The following is a 23,617-nucleotide window of genomic DNA, read 5'->3' as shown; positions in this document are numbered from 1 at the left end:
TGTTATTCATTTGCATGTTTTTTGGAAATGAGAATTATATGTGCAGCTGTAACCAAATATACACTTGGGTAGGGCACTGGACTTTGATGGTGGGTCTACTGGGTTTAATTGGGAAAGTAAGGACTTAAGGAAAGGGGGTGAGAGTTTATAAGATTTTTCTTCTTCTCACTCCCTTTGGACTTGTGTTTATATAATTTTGTCTTGTCTTTTTTTATATAATTTTCTTGTTTTATATAATTTTTGTCTTGTTTTTGTCTTAGTTTGTTATTTTACACTTGTTTTCACTTGTCTAAAATAAAAATCAATTCAATTCAACATGGAATCTACATGTTAAAATTAGGGTTGCAACTAGCTTTTTTGACTTAGCTCATCTATCAATTTATGCCTTTATTACTATTCATTCATGTTTAATCGGCAACTATTTTTTATTTATTTTTTTATTTGTTCTAAACAAAAACTATAAGTTTTTGTTCTCAAATTATCTGCTGCAACCGATTTATGGACCACATTTCTGTTTTTAAATATAACTTCCGAATGAACCACTTTAATTCTGAAAGTTCTTTGGGTATGGATGTGCTACAGCCTGTTGTGTAGACTCAGTATTTCATGTCCATCCATCTATCCATCAACAGAACCCACCGAATCCCTTTCAGAGTCACGGACAACACTGAACCTATAAATGAGCAGTTCTCGGAAAGCAATGCAGACATGCTTGAGGAAAACTTGCAAGACTCCAGACTGAAAATACTCAGCTGAGATTTGAACTAGGGCCCTCTCACTGTGAGGTGAGAGTTAGGCACTACAACACTTTGCAGCTCATATTTTATGACAATTGTCTTTATTTAACATACATACAAAAATCCCAAGTGCATAAATATAATGTACAACATTGAGTCGTCTAATCAATTAAATATCTCAGAAATATGAGATGAATATGAATCTATCCTGTATGGCTGGCAGTGGTTTAAAACAGTATCAATGCTTTACATCCCCATTTGTTGTGTTATTTGTTTTGCAAAACTAGAAGTAATTGGCAATCTTTCAGAAATACTTTAATTCCCATTTGGTTTTCTTGGAATGGCAATTTGTAATATATTGTTGAAAAACTGTTGAGAGTTTTCTAAGCTCAGCTGAGTTTCTTCTAGATTAGAAAAACCCTCATTCATCTCAATAACTATTGAAAAATATATGCTCTTTAGATGCTTTGCTTTATTTTCAAAAAATTCCAGCTTGAAGCTTGTCAGCTTTGCACCAATACTAACATAGTTTAATAACATTAGTCATCTAATGTGCAGAAAATGTTTATAAACACAGATAAACAGATAATTTTGCCTAAAAAACAACATAATCATAGTTAAAAGACCACTGGGAAGACTTTTTCAATAGATCAAAAGATGATCGGAGTTCGGTTGATGATCTTTTTCTGTTGGCAATTTTTCACTAGTAGTTGCAGCCAAGTGAGGTCTAACCCTAAGGATTGCATCTCAGAAGACTGTTGCTACCAAAGCATATGAAAAACTTATGTTTGTTAATGTAAAGCAAATTTGAGGCCAGATTTCCCAGGGAATCCAGGCAAGTGTGGCCATAAGTAAACAAAAAATGTTGTATTTATTTCTTCCTTATTTATTTTTGGTCTTGATTTGCATTTACACTCAGCTCATCATCACAGATAATTAAAAAAAAAAAAAAAAAAAAAACCTAGTGGCTGCTCTTGATGATGACCTCCCCAGTGATTAGCTTCTTTCCTTTGCCATGAGACGGCTAATAAGAGGGCACATGCTGTTCTTTTATGTCATCTAACTTTTGAACCGAGTACAGCGGCTTCAGAAATAAAAGGAGGAACTCTTCCGAGCTTGGCGACCCATGTGGATTCCCCACTTTGTCTAACACTCTTAATCATATGAACAAGCTGAATCGCCATCTGCAAGTAAAAAATATGAATATTTCCAAGCCCAGCGAATTATTAATTCGGTCTGAACTACTGCAATTCTTTATTGTTGAGCTGTTCCAACTTCTCTGAAAAGCTTTCAGCTGGTCCAAAATTTGGCAGGCAGAGTTTCTTAAGGAGAACTGATTAAAAGACTATCTTTTTTTTCACAGATTTCTTCCTGTAAAAATAGAGCAGAATTCAACATTCTTTGTAAATATTCCCTAAAACTTCATAGTGTCTTCTAAAATCCTTACAGTCACCAGGATTGGGGAGTGTTCCAAAACTAAAATGGGTAAGTTATTTTTACTCCTTTCTTCTTGTCATTTTGTTTTGAGTCATGTTCACACCAGGTTCTAATCACCACAGCCGTTTGTGTTTTGTTGATTACCTTAACACTAAGAACAACGGTCTCCATGTTTTCTGCATCTAACCATGTTTCAAAGCAGTCGTGGTTTTATGTCATTCTGGTTTATTTGCTCTCGTAATGTTTCCGTTTCTTGTTTAAACTTTGTAAAGGATGCTTAAGTTGCTTGGTGAAACTGTCTTACGCTGGCCTTACGTCACGCTCTAGTCGTTAGAAAAATCTACGCTCCTTACTAATTATGCAATTGCTGCACAAATGGGGTGTGCAGGTGATATGTAAGTTCACCCTAATTGTCTAATTTTCACATTTTTAACAGTCAGGCTGTAAGAAGAGAGCGCACACTTATCGCTTAAACAGCACTATCGGGGCCCTTGTGCTGTGTCCAAGGTTGGGGGACATTATAAAAGAAATAAAAAATTCGGCCCACACACCTGCAACTCCCAATTACTTACCCTTGTGTCTTGCACATGTGCTTGCTACAACCTGTCACCTACGGCATGCCTGTAGAAAAACGTGCATGAACATTCACACCCACAGGCTCACAGAGTGGTCTACGGCCATCATATTTCCTACTGGCCACCTGCGTGCCCCAATTACGTTTGCCCAGTTTTTGGCCAGCAGACAGCCTGTATCCATCCGCATGGGCAGTTGTGACTAAGGCCTAAAACATCTTCTGTTTTTTTGCATTCAGCTCCTTATCTTCATGACACCGTGACAGAATGACTTCACGTCCCAGCAGGAGACATTATTGCTGTGGTTCTCACAGCTTGCTCACTGGCAGCCCTGATATCTGCTATCAGAAACCTCTGTAGCCTAGCAGACATCAGGCTACTTTCAGATCGTCCTGCTGACCAAGATCTATCCGGTTCTGAGCTGGCTCATAGAAACTAATTTTACTGCCTGTTTCGGGAACGCCTGCAAGACACACCCTCTAGGATGCTTCTTATCCTATCTTCCACAATACTTTCAACTACCGTAACTCTTCAGTTGTCAACTGATGGTAATAAACTGTTAATTAATGTAATCCCACCTGATTGTGTAGCAAGTAGAAAAGCATCCTTATGCTGACACGCAACACTTTACAGTGGTGAATTGTTTACACAATCAACGTAAATCAGCGGATTCTGTCATGGAGAAAAGTGGCTTTGTACTGTTATGCAACACTTTACATTGGTGGTGTATTGCAAGTTAATGTCAATACACTTGCAAAGTGTAAGAAAAGTCTCTTTTCTCCACTTCAAAACCCGCTGATTCACGGAGATCACGTAAACAGACACAGAGTTGCGATACGTCAAAGAATGTGTTATATTTTGATGTCAACGGCGACATCTCTGGAGTTAAAGAGTTAAAGAGTCTTTGAAACTCCCCTCACCCAGTCCTACCCCCTGTCTGACATTTTAAGCTCCACTATTGTTTTTTAATTGCTTCTGGTCAGCATAGATGGTCACCTTTACGACAATTCCACCTTATAAAGATGGAAATTCCTACAATTTGTTCAATTAGAAGCAATTGATTTACTCCACATCTGCCTAATTCCATGCCAAATACAGAGGGGTAAGGCGGAAAATGCTTGGAATTATTGGAATGACCGATGCACTTTTTGTGTTGTGCCCTTAAAGGACCCCAGTTTTTAAATGGTTCTTTATGAAAAAAAATTTAAAAAAATAGCTACTTTCCTACTATTTAAAGTTTCGGCCTTTTAGAGTCATCTTAATAACGAAAAGCACAATTTTCCTCCACTTTCTAAATATAAACAGGAATAAAATTAGACCTTAAAAGGTAGAAGACTGTGGTACGAAGCAGTGTTTGAAAGTTTGTTGCAAAAGGCATCATCAAAAAACAAGGAGCTAAAGTCCCAGCTCTCATCAGCTGTTTCACGGCTCAGTGTTTGAATCCTCTTTTGGTTGCAGAAAAGTATCATCCCAGCTGGGAACAAACTTTTTATGTTAAACTTCAATGTGTTTGGAGACAAAAAGAAAAAGTCCACAAATTTTGTAAAAACTTTTCTCCCACATTGATCTCCAACTGTCACATGAGCTACATTCAGGTTTAAGTCAATGATCAACCGATTTCTGCGAGTCATGCCTCATTTTTCTGACAGAAATGTAAAAAAAAAAGAACAAAAGAAAATGCTTTGAATCGCTACGAAAAGACTCCCAGGTATCCAGCTGAGTGAACAAACTCTAAAGATGCTCAACATTTCTTTAGTGACAGTATTTATGCAAGGATCTGGTGTTGTGGAAAAAAAGGGCATTTGTTGTGAGACTCTTTACAAATGTGTCATATATTTTTAGTTCTTTATGCTGGACAGGGTGGCCACCCATGGCTCAAACCGTTTCACTGCTGTGGTGCACATTTGAAAGTGGATTAAGAGTCCCTACAGTGATAAACTGGCATGCAAGTAATCATTTCTCACTGCAAGGTTGACTTGAGGAAGAAATGGGTCACTGAGGACACGCGGAGGGAATCTAATTTCTTTTTTTACGGCCCAAAACGGGCATAAAATGCAAGATGTTTTAAAATTATTTTAAAAAGCAAACATAAAGAAATGTTGCAGGTTTATTTTTATCCACTCAATGGTTTATAGGTTATTATTAAAGAAAAAACAAAATCTCTTGCTTTAAGTCTCCCACACCATTGCTGAGGTATTAAAAGAAGCACAGTATTTGCACACTAAGGGGCACTTAGTAGTCTTAATATTTTCTCAAAAAACGACAGTGTGCCTCATAATCCGGAGCGCCTTATATATGAATTAAGTCTGGTTGTGTTTACAGATGTTGAAGGGATTGAGAGGTACACGGCGCTCTGTGGTGTTTGCACTGAACTGCTGCTACCCAGCACACGTACTCACAGATGGAAGAGGCTTTGGTGTTAAATGTCGACGCGGTGCGAATCCTGCAAATCTTGCTCCAGGCTTTTTCTGTCACATCTCTATTCTGATAGAAAGACGTGGTGTCATATAATTCCGTTCAGGCACAAACCGCAATTATTCATTCCTCTTTCATGATCAATTTTCAAACAGTTGGCACTTTTGAGAAGGAAAAATGACGTTACCCCTGTGTCACTACCAGATCTGAGTCCCTCATTGGTCAAAGAAGCCTGGTTTAACTTTTAACACGCCTTCAAGTGACGCGCATTATTTTGTACGTACAGCTGTTGAAACTTGCGTAGCGACATGTGAATGCTAGAGTTTGGAGGCCCAAATTGTGGGTTTTTGATAGACTTTTCATTGGAAGTGGTCACTTGAACATGCGTTGCCAATGTAAACATAGCATAATGGGGCTAACGTGTAACATGTCATGAAACAGTTTTACAATTAGTGTTCCCTTTCAGCGCAACTTTGCACGCTTTTTTTTTCTTTTAACAGCGCACTGTGCTCTGTGTCCTGATTGTTTATCTTGTCACTCAAATCTTCTTATATATGACAGTGCTTTATAAATAAAGTTTGATTGATTCTGTCTGAGTTGTGTCTCCTGTACAGAGACGTGGCCAGTTACATAAATCTTTATCGCGATCAAATCTTTGGTTTCATTCAATAATACTGAACTTATTTTTCTACAAAGGTTTGGAACTTTGAGAGTTTAAGCAAGAGAGAAAAGTGGGAAAATGTTCATGGCTGTCTGAGAAAAGTGTGAACTAAAAAATGTGCAGTGTGGGGTTTTACAACCTAAAAAGATCTGTAATCCTTCTTCGTGGATATCACCTATTGCAGGTTATTTATGGAATGTATCCCCCGCGATGAACAAGGGAACACTGTGCTGTAAATGCAATCAATAAAGTCTGACTGACTGATGAACTTATCTCTGACCCTTTTGTCTCGCTTACTGCACAGTTCAGTGCGCCCCATAGAGTAGAAAATACAGTATACAGTCCAGGAGAAACATTTCCATTCTGTATACAGTTTGGAAGTAAAAAAACCAAAACAACTTTATCCTGAATAAATAGAGCACTCCATTCTATTCGTTTGACTACTGACGCTAACAGGCACCTGCTCTTGTCAGCTGTCGCCTTCATCTGATAAAATCAATGACCTCCTGTGGATCCCAATGATCTCCATCTTTCAGAGGAGGTAAAATCAGAAACGCCTATTATTGTAGAGAGGGCTTAACCTGCTCTATTTCTGAGAGCGCTAACTCGCTAACAGTTATCATCTTATGTCTCAACATCACCTTCGTGATATCAACTAAAGCAGAAATTGCAGTTTTAGACTTGAGAAGAGAACAAAGGCAGGCTCTTGATACCCTGCTAGGGCACAGAGGCGATGTGCTTTAATGGAGGTTACATTGATATGCTGTATGGGCAAATGAAATCACTTAAAATGCAAACAAATAAACAACTCCGGTGAAGGTGAGGCCAAACAGCAGCGACATTTTCCCGCCAGACAAAGGCCGAAACAACATTGAAAACCTGTTCTGTTGACATGACAGAAGGCGGGCTCGCTTCCTGAAGCTTCACCTGGTCTGTCACACAAAAAATTAATTAGAAAAGCATACAGTAAGTAGGTGAGACGCTCATGAGAGCTCAAGTAGACAGACATGATTAGCCATAGCCTGTAAGATTAATGAAGACCTTCGCAGGGAGATTATATTGACTGAAGCTGATTATGCTTGAGACCATTTATTCAGCAGAATATCATTACAGATAGAACAATCCATACATCATATGCAACCTCACCTCACCCACCGTCACGGCACACCACTCAATAAAGCCCAATTTTCCTGATTCGTGTTGTACTAAAGGGAATAGTACGAGTGACAGTGAAAAAGCAGAGGTGTTGTAAACTGTATTGTATTAATGTGTCATGCCTCCTAATGGGAAGTGTGGGAGTCTCCGGCATGCTCTGCTTTTCTATTCTTTATTGAAAAGAGAAGATAACAATGTTTTATGTGTCTGGAAAAAAAAGTCATTAAAACATTTTTTAAAGCATTGATGTTACATGAAAAATAACAGACTTACTAGAATAACAAGCATTGGAACAAGATGTATGCAGTCATGTACAAGTAAACCAAGTTCCCTAAGCCCCAATTATTAGAAACTCAACCCCTAAAGGCCTATAACCATTTGTATCACATTTGAGAGACCCCTATCTCATTGGGATGAAAATCTTTCTTAAAAGTCCACTGTAATAGATCTGGTACGTGTTTTCTGCCCTATGGTGCACTGGTCTCCAACTCCCGACCCGTGGACCAGTACAGGTCAGTTAGTATCGGGCCACAGGGGAAAACAAGAACACAACCTGTGTTTTTTCCGTTTTATTTATTACCTGATTCTGAGGGAAGTTTTTTTTTTTTTAAACGACTGGATTCTCTCCACTACATCCGACTCATTCTCGACGCATGTCAAGTCGCTCGGTCACAAGCTGAAAATACATCCGCTACTTTCTTAAAGCGACTGCTAAACTGAATCACCCCAGCTAGCAAGGTAAACAAAAACAAACATATTGGAAATTATCTTTTTGCAGAAAAGACCCAGAGAATCTAGCCACAGGGGTTGCAAGCCAGTAACTTCTGTGCCGGTCCCAAGCCCGGATAAATAGAGAGGGTTGCGTCAGGAAGGGCATCCGGCGTAAAAATTGCCAAAATAACCATGCGAATCATCCACAACACTTTAGACATACCGGATCGGTCGAGGCCCGGGTTAACAACGACCGCCACCGATGCTGTTAACCTACAGGGTGTCGGTGGAAATTTGACTACTGTTGGTCGAAGAAAGAGGGGAGGCAGAAGGGTCCGTGGCCAGAGAGAGAAGGGAAAAGGCAGGAACATAGGTTTGAGAATAGGGACTCTTAACGTTGGCACAATGACAGGGAAAGGCAGAGAGCTGGCAGACATGATGGAGAGAAGGAAGGTAGATGTACTGTGTGTGCAGGAGACAAGGTGGAAGGGCAGCAAGGCACGTAGTATTGGAGGAGGATACAAACTGTTCTATCATGGTGTTGATAGGAAGAGAAACGGGGTAGGAGTGATTCTGAAGGGGGAGTTTGTAAACAGTGTTCTAGAGGTGAAAAGAGTCTCAGACAGGATGATGAGCCTAAAGTTAGAAATTGAAGGGGTGATGGTGAATGTAGTCAGTGGGTATGCGCCACAGGTTGGCTGTGAGTTAGAAGTGAAGGAGAGATTCTGGAGTGAGTTGGATGAGGTCATAGAGAGTTTTCCCAGAGGAGAGAGAGTTGTTATTGGAGCAGACTTTAATGGGCATGTTGGTGAGGGCAACAGAGGTGATGAGGAGGTGATGGGTAGGTTTGGTGTGAAGGAAAGGAATCTGGAGGGACAGATGGTGGTGGACTTTGCGAAGAGGATGGAAATGGCTGTAGTCAACACTTACTTCCAGAAGAGAGAGGAACATAGAGTGACATACAGAAGTGGAGGTAGGAGTACTCAGGTGGACTACATCCTATGTAGACGAGGTCATTTGAGAGAGGTTAATGACTGCAAAGTGGTGGTAGGAGAGAGTGTAGCCAGACAGCACCGCATGGTGGTGTGTAAGATGACTCTGGAGGTCAGGAAGAAGAAGAGAGGGAAAACAGAAAAGAAGACCAAGTGGTGGAAGCTACAGAATGAAGAAACTTGTGAGGAATTTAGGCAGAAGTTGAGGCAGGTCCTGGGTGGTCAGGATGAGCTTCCAGAGGACTGGGAAGCTACAGCAGAGATTATCAGGGAAACAGGTAGGAAGGTGCTAGGTGTGTCATCTGGAAAGAGGAAAGACGGTAAAGAGACTTGGTGGTGGAATGAGGAAGTACAGGAATGCGTCCAGAGGAAGAGGTTGGCTAAAAGGAAGTGGGATGTAGAAAGGACTGAGGAAGGTAGACAGGAGTACAAGGAAGCGCAGCGTAGAGTGAAGAGAGAGGTGGCAAAGGCCAAACAGAAAGCTTATGATGAGCTATATGACAGGTTAGACACAAAGGAAGGAGAGAAGGACTTGTACAGGCTAGCCAGACAGAGAGACAGAGATGGGAAGGACGTGCAACAGATAAGGGTGATTAAGGACAGAGATGGAAAGGTGCTAACAACCCAGGAGAGTGTACAGAAAAGATGGAAGGAGTATTTTGAGGAGCTGATGAACGAGGAAAATGACAGGGAAAGAAGGGAGGAAGATGTGGTTGTTGTGGAGCAGGAAGTAGCAGAGATTGGAAAGGATGAGGTTAGGAAGGCTCTGAAAAGGATGAAGAGCGGAAAGGCCGTTGGTCCTGATGACCTACCTGTGGAGGTATGGAAGTGCCTAGGAGAGACAGCAGTGGAATTTCTAACAAGGTTGTTCAATAGGATTTTAGAGAGTGAGAAGATGCCTGAGGAATGGAGGAGAAGCGTTCTGGTCCCGATCTTTAAGAACAAGGGTGACACGCAGAACTGCAGCAACTATAGAGGAATAAAGTTGATGAACCACACAATGAAGCTGTGGGAAAGAGTAGTGGAAGCCAGGCTTAAGAAGAAGGTGGAGATTTGTGAGCAGCAGTATGGTTTCATGCCCCATAAGAGCACCACTGATGCCATTTTTGCTTTGAGAATGTTGATGGAAAAGTACAGAGAAGGTCAGAAGGAGCTGCATTGTGTGTTCGTAGATTTAGAGAAGGCGTATGACAGGGTGCCGAGGGAGGAGCTGTGGTACTGTATGAGGTCGTCTGGAGTGGCAGAGAAGTATGTCAGAGTAGTTCAGGACATGTATGAGAGAAGTATGACGGTGGTGAGATGTGCTGTAGGTCAGACAGAGGAGTTCAAGGTGGAGGTGGGACTACACCAAGGATCAGCTTTGAGTCCTTTTTTGTTTGCTATGCTGATGGACAGGCTGACAGACGAGGTAAGACAGGAATCTCCCTGGACAATGATGTTTGCGGATGACATTGTAATTTGCAGTGAGAGTAGAGAGCAGGTGGAGGAACAGCTAGAGAGGTGGAGGTTTGCTCTGGAAAGAAGAGGTATGAAGGTCAGTCGTAGTAAGACAGAATACATGTGTCTGAACGAGAGGGATCAAGGTAGAAGCGTTAGGTTACAGGGGGCTGAGGTGAAGAAGGTGCAGGAGTTTAAGTACTTGGGGTCAACAGTTCAGTGTGATGGGGATTGTGGAAAAGAGGTGAAGAGGCGAGTGCAGGCAGGTTGGAGCGGTTGGAGGAAAGTGTCAGGAGTGTTGTGTGACAGAAGAGTGTCAGCAAGACTCAAAGGAAAGGTGTACAAGACAGTGGTGAGACCAGCTCTGCTCTATGGGTTAGAGACGGTAGCAGTGAGACAGAGACAAGAGGCTGAGATGGAGGTAGCGGAGATGAAGATGTTGAGGTTCTCCTTAGGAGTGACCAGGTTAGACAGGATAAGGAACGAGTACATCAGAGGGACGGCTCATGTTGCCTGTGTTAGCGACAAAGTCAGAGAAGCCAGACTGAGATGGTTTGGACATGTTCAGAGGAGGGATAGTGGATATATTGGTAGAAGGATGTTGGAGATGGAGCTGCCTGGCAGGAGGGCAAGAGGACGGCCAAAGAGGAGATACATGGATGTCTTAACAGAGGACATGAAGTTGGCTAACGTTAGGGTAGAAGATGTTCATGATAGAGTGAGGTGGAAAAGGATGATTCGCTGTGGCGACCCCTGATGGGAAAAGCCGAAAGAGAAAGAAGAAGCAGAAAAGACCCAGAGAGGAAACGGAAGGAGAGCCTTCAACTTCAACTTAAAAGAAAACAGCATTTAACAGGCAAAATCTGACAGTCTTTATTCCAAAAGTGGTTTTATTGTGACAGTTGTTCCCACAACATAAAGGTAATAATCAGCGATTGGCTGTCTAATGTTACGAGGATGCTGCTAATAAAGTTTATCATGTGGTGGATTCACACTTGTTATCATAAATAGAAGTTGGACCTTTTTTACTAATTTATTTTTTATTCCATCACACTTTAACAAGAGGCTAGAGTCGGCATCTAATTAACTTACCTCACACTTTGAGAGTCAATGATTAATGGAAATCTTTATCACATTTTAACGGTTCCCACATAGGAACTAGTGTGCAGATAAAGTTTAAAGCAGTTGTATGTATTTTACCGGGGATGAAGATGAACGTTCCCCTCAAAAGTTAAGGGAGCATGAGGGTTAAAAAATAATTATAAAAAAATCTGACTGAAACTTTAGCCTCATACAGGCTGGTTCATAATAATTTTGTCTGATATTAAACCGGTCCGTGGCCTGAAAAATGTTGGGCAACACTACTGTAGTGGATTATCATTCCACTCAAGGCTTTTCCTGATCATTTCAATATGGCTGCCTCCATGAAATCTTAAAAACACTTTTGGTGAGAAAAATATTTTATCTTTTCTTATTCATTTTTAAATGACTACTTGCTGTATTGAAAGGATGCAAATTTTGCTGATAATTAATTAGTTATAATACATTTACACCATGTTAAAATTGTGTGGATCAAATTGATACAGTGGGTTAAAATATGCTTTTTCTCGAGGACTCATGTCAATATTTTTACATCTTACATTTACATAATTGTGACCAAAAAACAAACAAATCATCCAAAGGATCTTTATATGATATTTATATCTCATAAAAAAGACATCTTAATTCAAAAAATAATTGATGTAGTGGGCTTCAAATAGTTAAATGCTGAATTATCACGCTGCCACTAATTAACGGGAAGCTGAAATCCCAAAAGGTTCTTAAAAAATGTCTCCTTTTAAACTTTTCTTCAAAACTTTTCCTAATTATCAATCTATTCTTTCTTATTTGGAATTTCTTCATAAAAACAGAGCCTCTATGATTGCTTTACATGATACGTCTGCATATTTTTGTGCATATTTGTGGGAAAATATTTTTTTGGGAAAGACAGCTGGGATCTCCCTTAGAAAGGCTCCGAAACTCAGTCATCCGGAAGGGGCTGGGATTAGAGCTGCTACTCCCTCAAATCATATGGAGCTGGTTGAGGTGGTTTGGACTTTTGGCAAGAATGCCTCTTCTTCATGGTGAGGAGTTATGGCCATAACCAACTGGAAGAACACCCAGACACGATCCTGGACACGCTGGAAAGATTATATCTGTTGGCTGGCCTGGGAATATTTTGTTATTTTCCCAAAGGAGCTGGAAAGGATGAACAAAGGGGGGTCTGGGCATCTCTGCCCTTACCTGAAGCTTATAAAGAATGAATGAATCATTGATTAATATTAACTGACTGAAAAATAAACAGAGCTCACACTTGAATATCTTCACTGAATTGTTTTGTACTAAAACAAAAATGTAAATGTGTTTTTTAAGGACGCTTGAAAAGCTTTCAACATGTTCAAAACAAAAATGTGAAAATGTTTATGGTCAATGTTGAGGAAGGTTTTTGTATTTTCACAGTTACGGTTTTATTTATTTATCCTGCTGATTCAGTTTTAAGTGTCTTTCTGTTTGACATTTTTTAGCGTGTTGTTGTTGTTATAACAATATTTCTGTTGACCTTTCTTTATGCAGGGCACTACGGTCACACAGAATTCTATGGAAATCAGAAATTCTTCTCTAATGTCAAACAAGAAAAACATTCATAAGAAAAAAAACAACGAAAAAATGTGAAGAATTTTTCTTTAAAGAAAGTGGTTTCAATGCTTCTGAGTGCAGATCTAGATCTAAAAATAGTCTTAAAAAATCTTAGCTGGGTGGAGCTGTATGGGATAAAGTGGAGATAAAATTCCACTTTCAGCCCGATATTTATCAGATAGCCAGAAGCTCTGGGTCACGAAAATCAGTCTATACGGATAATCAGTACCCAAATCAAGTATGAGTGCGAATATGCTATTATGTACACGGACAGCGCAAACAAAGACAAAGTATAAATAAGAACAAAAAATAGCAACAGAGATAAAGACATGTACAGCATTTAGGCCAGTGTAGAAGTTTTCATGTTGTGGTTTAACACTCTGTGACTGGTCAAACATTTATCAGAGGGGGAAGATGCTTAATTTAGAAATGTTGGTCTAAGATTTCATTAAAAAAGACTTCAGATTTCTCTGTCTTAACACTTATTTCACACTTAAGTAACACGTAAATAACACTTAAATTGCTATTTAACAAGACTTAAGTAACACTTAAATGACATTTAAGTGACCCTTAAATAGGGGCTGCATGGTGGTGCAGTGGTTAGTGCGCTATCCTCACAGAGGCAAAGAAGGCCCCCGGGGACCTTTTATGTGTGGAGTTTGCAGGTCCTCCTTTTGCATGCATGGGTTTTCTCCGGCTTCGTCCCACAGTCCAAAAACATGCTTGACAGGTAAATTAATGACTCTACAATGTCTCTAGGTGTAAATGTGTGTGTGTGCATGGGTGTGAGATTGTGGCCCTGCAACAGACTGGTGACCTTTGGCGGGTGTACCCCGCCTTCACTCAACAGTGGCTGTTTTAGGCTGCGGCAGCGCCATGACCCCGTAAGGGATCACACGGATTTAGAAGATGGATGGATGGATTAAATAGAACTTAAATCACAATTACAATATGGTCCTTGCAGTCTATGACTGCTGCGGGCCATAATTAAGTGACAATTACTTAAGTAACACTCAAATAACTCACAAACATGAGCGATCTTAGGGGGAAAAAAATTAAATCCCTATATAAAAAGATTCATATCTTAATAAAGCACCAGGTTTTGACTTTTTTTTCCCTTCTGCTGGATTTAATTCTTCATCCTTTTATGGTTTCACCAAAAAACAGATTTTTCATAAACATTTCATCTGCTAGAGCCTTCTGTTGGTCGTTGCTTGTCACTGACTTCTCTTCCAAGAGCGGCAGACGGGGAATGCAAAACCCTTGATGGGTTTTCAGGTGACTTTTTAATCACTACCCTACTCAATATTTTAACATTTGACTTTTTCATGTGTACAGTTGCAGCAAAAATATTCATTGCATGGTCCTGCTCTGTGTAGTGCATACAAATACTTGCAGCCATATTTCTGGAGTGTGACTCTTTTGCCCTTGATGAAAATGACTTCATGCATTAGTTATACAGCACCACGCTTCCATATTCACCCGCAAGCCACTTTTAAGATTTAGATTCCTTAGATTTAGGCAAAGAACAGCTGAATTACCCTTCCAGACTTGACACTCCAACATTTTATTTCAATCAGCGGCTCACTGAGGGGGGAGAGGGAAAATGGTTACAGACGTCCCGGCAATCCACTTTGGAACATGAGAGAAATCTAATAGTGCTGCCCTTCTGTGCCCATGTGTGATTTAAATATCTATGGAATGATAAGGGTTCAACAAGAGGAGGCAGCTGCAAAAGGGAAGCCGGCAGAATATGGGGCGAACTGCCTTCAAAGTTTTAGAGAACTAGAAACACCTTATAATCCATTTTAAACTACTGTCATGTCAAATGTACTGAAATAGACAAAGACAGTGTCATATCAGTGGAGATTGCTGCTCCAGCCTCCTGCTGCTGATAATATTGAAAATCTGTCTGAAGAGTGTCTCTTGTAGTGAAATATGACATGCTACTGAAAGCTGTAAGGGATAAAAGCAAACTTACTTCCACGCATTGTTCACGCAGGGAAATGAAAAGCAGCACTCCATCCAAAAGTGGGGGACCATTTGTGTGAAATGAATGCCCCACCCCCCCCCCCCCCCCCAAAAAAAAACAAACCTGCCTATCCATGCTCATCTACGGCCATTAAACAAACCTAGTTTTCCCAGCAGCCACCTTGACTCAAACAGAGCAGATATGCTCAGACACCCCTCTGAGAGAAAACTCACTTCATTTCAAATCTTATTGTTAAGGTCACTGCAGGAGTCATACGTTCCGCTCTATTTTTCCAAGTCACCACGAGAAGCCAAAAAGCAAACAAGACTCCAGAGATATCTGAACTCCTCTTTTTCAGGTAATAACTTAACCCCAACTGGAGTGAGCAATCTGCTTTTTTTTCTAGCCAAGAACCCCGATTTCACACTAAGCTGCGAGGCGCGGCAGAACAAGATGGACTACTCGATTGGATGAAGCCAACTGGCACACATTACCTGCAGAAAGAGCCAGCCAAAGCCCACCAGGCTGGTCAACAACACCTGCTTTTCCAATCACTATTCAATCAAAAGTATGAAAAACACATTAGAATCTGTGTTTCATTTAATAACATACAGGTCTTGTGGATTATATGACATTTTGTTTGCATTAATTTAGTTTGTAAAACCCATGTTGATAATCCCGCTTTATTGTTTTAAATTCCTGTTATGCTCAGCCCTGTTGTCTCAGTAACTGTTTGCGTACACATTTTTAAAAAAATAGGGGGATAATGTTTAGTTTGCAAATGCATTTGTATCCTCCCTGTAATTTTAGTTTGTCCAAGTTATTTTCCTGCTTGTAGCTTTTTAAACACAAATAAATGAAACTTGTTTTGTCATAGCTGAATATCGGAAAGCTCTGACTGGAAAATATACCAATCCACATCAAAATGTCATCCTATTTATTCTATTAGAAATAAATACGTATCAAAACACAGTTCATGAAGACAATATTTATCCTGATTTTGGTGGAAAAGCATGTTGACTTTTATGAGCGCAGTTTTCCTCTTGGTTTGCTTCAGCTTACTTTTAAATGCCTAAATGGGTTCTATTTTGGATATAAAAATATCCATCCCTCCATCCATCCCTCCATCCCTCCATCCATCCCTGTCCATCCATCCCTCCATCCCTCCATCCATCCCTGTCCATCCATCCATCCATCCATCCCTCCATCCCTCCATCCCTCCATCCATCCATCCATCCATCCATCCATCCATCCATCCATCCATCCCTCCATCCATCCCTCCATCCCTGTCCATCCATCCATCCATCCATCCCTCCATCCCTCCATCCCTCCATCCCTCCATCCATCCATCCATCCATCCATCCCTCCATCCATCCCTCCATCCCTCCCTCCATCCCTCCATCCATCCATCCATCCATCCCTCCATCCATCCATCCATCCATCCCTCCATCCCTCCATCCATCCATCCATCCATCCATCCATCCCTCCATCCATCCATTCATCCATCCATCCATCCATCCATCCATCCATCCATCGTCAGAACCCGCTGAATCCCTGTCGGGGTCTAGAGCTCTCAGTTTTGGGTGATGGGACGGGGGGTAGGGTTTCTCCGAGGCAGCAGTTCTGCCCACAAAATTCTGATGAACTGCTGCCACTTTGCAGATACTGTTTTTTGCCAAAAAACGGTGTGAGGATAATTGTAAGACCACTGGGAACGCTTAGAAAATAAATCAAAATATGATTGAATTGATAAGGTTTCTATATTTCTATTGCTGTGTACTTCTTATTTTTCTTTGAAAATCCTAGTGTGTTCAGGTTTTTCACAAGATATTTTGATGTGCGTATAACAGAACTGGTTCACGTTAAATGGGCCTGTATTTTTTTATTTCACAATGGACACAATGTGAAAAACCATTTGTGTTGCCAGCCTGAACTCTAAGACCGATTTTTGTAAACACAGAGAATCTCAAAATTGGTCAGAATCAGTGAAACCTGCAACACAGATTTGTTTTCCCTTTATTCTGATGTAGTTTAGCTATTAGTACATTGAAACCAAAACAAAGCATAAAAACTTAGAATGCCACTTTAATTTAGTGAATGCATGGTAATATCTGGGATATAACCTTTTTTGATTTTTCCTGGTTTTCAGACTTTTTTTATTTTTTCTAAAAGCATTTTTCAGACAATAAAACATCAAAGTGGTGCATGGTCCTGAACCTTTGCTATCTTTTTAGCTGATGTCTAATGAATTTTAGAAGCGCTGACACAGAAGTTCAGTTAGAAATTTGAAAACTCACCAACGCTCTGGGAGAAAAACAATATGATTTCCCACAGAGGACCTCTGTGAACCAAAACCACTTTTTACGTTTCTTTTATTCATGTTCACAACAACGAGCTGCTACATCAGTCACGGCTTTCCTGCGGAAACCACTAAAAAAGTTGAGAAACTAATTAAAGATAAAGCACTCCTGAGAGTTATTTTTTTTTTAAACAGAGTCTCGTTCTGAAAAGACTGTGGATAGTTTATAATTTTAAATGCTCCTCTTTTCTCCCTTTGAATGTGCCGTATCCTTTGAGAACACATCAGACTGAATGGTTTCAACTAATGAGAGCTAATGTGACAAGTTATCTGGAATGTCTTCGTGCCGCGCTCTTTAAAAGCACGTAGCGGAGCTTTCTTTCTTTTCATGTAATTCTTGTCCGTTTCCCATCCTGCTTTGTGTGCTTACTGCCGACATCAAGTTTTTAATTATCTCCTTCCCACAGATGTGGGGATGCTTATTAAAAAGAGGTTAACCGACTGATAAAGACATCATCTTTTGTTTTCAAGAATACCCTAGAAGACTTTAAAAATAAAATAGTTGGTAAAATGATGAGAAAAGATAATTGTCTCCTTCTTTAATTTACAGTTTATTTGTGGAATGTTTTTGCTCTATTTTCTTCCTATCAACTAAACATTAGATATCTGCTGTATGTAGAGGTCATGTCTACTTTGCAACCGTTTCAACGACCCCACAAGGTGATTTTACTAAGGTCATACAAACATTTCAGGTAAGTGGAGTCCTGTTTCTTTAAGTTATTTATGAATCCAATTAATGACTTTAAATAAAAGTTGTTTTTATTAATTATTTTTGCACCAAGTTAATGATATTTTGATATTGTACATGTTGATGTTTTTCCTCTTACAGTTTATTGAATTAAATAGTTTTAGGGCTGTGAAAACTGATGGTTATGATCAGTATGGACTCATGCCTCAACCAGTAATTACCAGCCTTAAAATATCCACTGCAGATACTTTACCTCACCAACAGTTTTCAACTACGTTGAAATGATATTTAGGAGCTAAAACAATTAAGAAAACTTGGTGGGCATTCTATTGGTGTCCTTCAATGGTTTTAACTATGGCTTAGTTAAAATAAATATTTAATTAAGCAGCATTAGCAACTTCAGACGGAGCTGGGTGTGCGAAAGTTGGATCGCTGCCATTTTATTGGATCGAACTTTCATTTCCAATTCAGAAGGCACATGAGCCGGCCTGGGCCTCAGTGAACGCTGTGGTGGGCTTGAGTAGACTCCTAACGCGGACAGAAAGACATCGCGCTTGCATGAACTCCATGAGTAAATTCAAGCTCCATACAGAACGTAATAAAGAAAAACTGCAACAAAAGTACCGAAAGTATGGATGTCATAACGCTAGTAGCAATACTTCAGCCTGGTATCGATACTTGGATCAATCCGCCCACCCCTATCGCTGAGTGTAGTTAAACATGACATTTGTCTCAGACGATGTCCGATTTGAAGAGACATACTTCACAGTGAGGATCATTATTCACTGACGGCATTTTTTTTTTTTAACATAGCTTGTATTATTTTTGTCTATTTATTTTTGTTGGCCCCTGAGCTACCGTCACATCCTTGGTTGATCGCAATCGACATAATGAGCACCTCTGGTTTACACGATCAAGGTAAGTCAGCTGAATTTGATGCAGAAAAAAGTGGCTTGGTGGACTGCGTAGACACTTTGCAACTTTAACGTTTTGGATATCCGTGCAAGGCTCCTAAATCTGCTGAATTTACGTTAATGGCATAAATGGTTAGAGTTACGTTAGTTGAAAGATTGTCAACCCAGCAGCTAAAGCTCAGGTGTCAAAGGCCTTTCCTCATCTTTTTATGTGCCTGTTTTTTATTTGTACAGTATCAGGTGTCTGCAGAAAATCTGTTTTCATATTGTTTGACAGCAATGAATCCAAAAAAAACACTTAAAAGTCTTGGCGATGCGCCTCTAATGAAGAAAAGGTTTGATTATGAACATCCACAAACCCAAGTCATGATCATCGGGTTAAATGAACTTCAGAGTTTTTCTCTCACACTTCCTTGCATCCCATGAATCACTTAGAAGATCTCCAGAGAGGAACTCATTACGCTTTGCAGACGGTTTCAATTGTTCATGATTAAATGACAACAATCCTTCATGAGCTTTAGAAAACAAAAGCATATATCTGCTGCTCAGTTCTGAACCAACAATAACAAGGAGCTTGTTAGACCTAACCCTCTGAATAAAAGTAATCACTTTTTTTGGGGGCAAAATAGTAGTTTTCTGAAGTTTTATTTTCCTAAATAAAAGGGGGAACTTTTCATTTTGCCACAACAAAAGTCCTATGCTGCATTGTTCTTACACAGCTTATTAAAATGGCCAATTCGAAGTGTTAAGAAACCGCACTTTGATTTTTCTTTCCGCTCCGTGTACCGCTCATTTTCCTTCTCCCTCTGTTTTGTCCCCACATGTGTCAGCATCCCTTCATGTTGATGCAGCCTAACAGGCTGACTACAAGGAAGAAGGGCTGACCCAAATAGACTTTTATCAGAAATTACTCATTACTTGTTTTGTTCGTTGTGAGACGGTGTTTTATTTTTTATTTTTTTGACAATAAACACCACAGAGACTGCTCATCCTCTTCCCCAGTAGAAAGATTGGAAAGTATAGCTTCCTGATTTAACATGAAACAATTTGTTAGCTCTTCATTTTACTCCTTTCCCTTATTTGTTGTTGCTTCTGTGATGCATTCTGCCCTTGTTTTGCAGTGCACTGAAATCTATTACAACCCAGTGTGAGGAAGGGAATCTGTGTCATCTAAAGGAGATATTCTGTAAGCATAAATGTTATATATGTTATGAGCATAAATAATAGTTTCAGGGTTTTTTTGTGGGGCAACAACAACAAAAAAGAAATTATTTCAAGTTATTCCCTAATTTTGTCTATACTGTATTTTGGAGGTAGGAATCTTTTGTTCAGGTCTCTTTAGTTCCCTTTTTTCCAAGAATAGTTACAGGTCACACAACAGTTCTTTTCCTTTAACAGTTTAGTTGAACAAGCAGACAAGTCAGATGTGTCTGGATCCAAGAATCAAAGCTTAGAGTGAGCCACTGAGTGCGTGAACCTCGGCAACACGCATTGATGCAAATTCAGTTCTATGTACAAAACCCTCAGCAATCGAACACGCACTGAAAGTTAAACCAGTTGAACTTTGACAAATCAGGGCCTCGGATTTGGTAAGTATGTATGGGTTCATTCGCAGAAGTGCAAACTATTGAAAATTGGTCATGCTGGCGGTCCTGCTGTCCCTGGCCTGGGTGGTGGATGTGATCGCTCAGGGGCCGGTTGTTCTCTATCTGCTACTGTGTTGGGGGGGGTTCTAGCTGCTGCTGCTGCTGCAGCGGAGGTCTTGATGTGGGGATGACTGGGCACTCTCCCTCCTTTTTTTTATATTCCATCATCCTTTCTCACTCGAGCACAGGTGTTAGCTCACCTTTGCACAAATACTTTGCGTGATCGAATTAAATACATATTTCACACTAGTTGGTTTGAATGCATGAGCATGTGTGTGTGAACATTATTTGTATTGTGTACATGTTGACATGTGAACATTTTTGGAGCCAACAGGTATGTTTGTGGCATTTGGGTGTGTGTGTGGAGAGGCCCCGCCCCTATAGACTTGTATAACCATCCAGAAACTTGTTGCTTTATGCTACTTCATGGTTTTACCGCCCCCCCCCCCCTTCTATAATTACCCCCCTACTACCCCCCCCTTTTCTCTAACATCCCTCTCTCTTCTTCGCTTCTTCCCTTTTCCGTCCGGTTCAAAACAAAAGATTTTCAATTATGATTAAAATGAATAAAGTTTGGCCTCGTTTGCAAAAGGGGTTTATTCAGACATACCTCTGGTTTGTCAAAAGATTCATAACCCCTGTTGTTAAAGTAAAATATGTCCAACACAAGAGGCTTTCATCTGTTTTCCCAGCTGTTGGACAGGACAAGTAAAAAAAAAAAAAAAAAAGAAAAAAAGAAGAAAAAAGGAAAATTTTTCATGACAGATAACTTGGTAATTGTGGTATGTGCCACACCAGGTCTTCCATCTATACGAATAGAGGTGTGAAAGAAAAACCCTGGAGCAAGATTTGCACCACTACAACATTTCGCACCAGGGACCTCGGCAACGGAATGTGCCTTGTGTGCCGGCTTTCTGGGCCTGGGCCCTGTTCTGTTTTAAAATGTATGTGTTCATTTTTAATCAGAATGAAAGGATGTTTTTGTCCAGATTCCATGTGTTTTCTTTCTCTTGTGAGGTGGATAACTAAAACACTCTACACACCTGCAAAAAAAACCAAAACATTAAATTGCAACCAAAAAAGTTTGAAACAGAGTTAAGTCAAAAGTGTAGATTCCCTTAAACACTTAACCCTTGTGCTATCTTGTGGGGTCCAGATGACCCGATCCTTACATTGACGTGTTATTCCTACCATAACAAAGGTGGATAAAGGTGAAGAGGGTTTAATGTAATCCATGGAGACCAGTGAAGATCACATATCATTGAAGAAAAAAGGTTCAGCGCACTGTTTTGTGGGGTCCAGATGACCCAACTCCCAATGTTAGAGTGCCTTGGACAGTACAAGGGTTACCAGATTAGACATGCCCCCTTCCCAACAGACAATGTAAGACTATTGCAAATTAACTTTTGTTGCATATTATTTTAGGTTATTAAAGTTTTTATATGCTTTTAGGCCCAAAATGACTTATTTTTCTGAATATTAAAGCTTCAGATCCATAAACAAAAATTATCCTCCTGCAGGCCTCTTTTCACCTTTTTTTAAAAAAGTGCAAAAATCTGTCAACTCTGATCTAGGCACTGTTTGGAAAGAAAAGTTCAGGTATATCATTAAAACTTTAAAAATTCTTTCGGTGTACCGTCTTTCTTTGTAAATATGTATAGTGTGAAAAATGTTTTCAGTCAAATCATTTTCAAATATTAAGTTAAATATATTTAATAAACATTGGAAAATATAGAAATTACAAATCAAATATCTTTAGTAAAATGTAGTTTTGTGTTCAAAATAATTTTCAAGTGACTTTTTAGTTGTTTTTTTAAATTAATTAACCAATTAGTTAGTCATTTAAAGATATGACGGGTTAAAATGACTGTTTATTGACAAATTTAAGCTAGAGTCATTCCAGACAGGTACAATTCATATAAATAACAGAAGAAAAAATAATGAGGGAAACTGAATGACATAAAATGTAATCGTTCCACCTAAATCTCAACCAAAAAACATGATTTATATTTGAAATTAATATTTATATATTAATATTAAATTAATATTTCAGATTATTTATCTTAGGTATATGGTAAATGCCAATGCTGAAGATTATTCACAGCATTCATATCCAACAATCATCCTTTTAGTTCCTTACCTGAAAGGCCACTGATGACAGACAGGATGAGAAATGGTTTCCATGGTGACCCCATACTTGTTGAAAAGGGTCCCTTTTGCAGAATTCTCAGCAGGTCACCTCCTTCATTAAAGCTGCTCCTGTAAACAAGATTGAGAGGAAAATGAACCGGGGTGAGGATGTACCAACATCCATCTGCGAGAAAACACTGTGGAAGCTGTTAATCCAAACCACTCTGCAAGTTCCCGCATGCATGCAGGCGGGCGGGCATGCGAGCACGCATGCAAGCGGACTCTTCATCCACTGACATGTTCACACATCAAGATCCAAACCCACAGGAGAGTCACAGATAACAAAACTGCTCCCACTTCACAGCTTTCTTGAAAATTATACAATGAGTTTCACTCCACTACCTCTTCATGGATTCTGTGCTCATGCTTTATGATTTTATTCTGAGACTTCCCCACTCCTCATTTCCAGAATGTATTTTTGGTAATAAAAAAATCATACATGCTTCAGGAAATCAGGCACTCAAACGATTGAAACTTCACATTCATGTGTGAGCAGACATGTAATGATCTGCTGCAGCTGTGCATTAAAAAACAAAACACAAACTAAGTCAATTGCACCATTTCAATGGCACTTGATATTTCAATCACTTTTGACGTTTTGCAGGAAAGTTTAAAGTATTTTTACCTCCATACAAGGACTCTCTGATCACACCCTCACAAGCAACATTGGAAAACACAATTGAACCTTAAATCTATGGATTTTTGAATTATGTTTGTTTATATTTTCTCTCTTTTTTTATCTCACGTTTGTATCTCTTGCACAAATACTCTATATATTAATATTATGAACCATTTCTTCATTGTTTCCGTACTGCTGATGGTGAGCTTCACCCTTTACACTTTAAAAACTCTTCAATTACATTTTTTGGGTTATTGATGATGGGGTGCAGTATATTTTTCGGTGACCTTTTAGAGCCAAAAAGTTGTAGTGGTTGCTCTTTAACTCAATTTCTGCTATTTCACCTGAGTTTTTTTTTCTTCCTAATTTTAAACAACTTACAATAAGTTACCGTAGTCCCATATTTAACCCATGTGCTATGCGCGGCACGTTAAGT

The 23,617-nt window shown here is 39.6% G+C and overlaps 1 protein-coding gene across 2 annotated transcripts in view; it reads right to left on the bottom strand.

Moving 5' to 3' along the window:
* The window catches only part of cntn5 (contactin 5), a 178,790-nt gene that overhangs the window by 111,507 nt on the left and 43,666 nt on the right, over window positions 1-23,617 (bottom strand). For both annotated transcript variants that reach the window (XM_023961649.1, XM_023961650.1), the window contains exon 2: window positions 22,513-22,631. In XM_023961649.1, the coding sequence (XP_023817417.1) occupies window positions 22,513-22,567 (55 nt within the window). In that variant the 5' untranslated portion in view covers window positions 22,568-22,631. The remainder of the gene's footprint in view (window positions 1-22,512; window positions 22,632-23,617) is intronic.

Source organism: Oryzias latipes, chromosome 13, assembly GCF_002234675.1.
Source record: "Oryzias latipes chromosome 13, ASM223467v1".
NCBI classification, from domain to species: domain Eukaryota; kingdom Metazoa; phylum Chordata; class Actinopteri; order Beloniformes; family Adrianichthyidae; genus Oryzias; species Oryzias latipes.
This window is presented reverse-complemented; position numbering and strand designations above follow the sequence as displayed.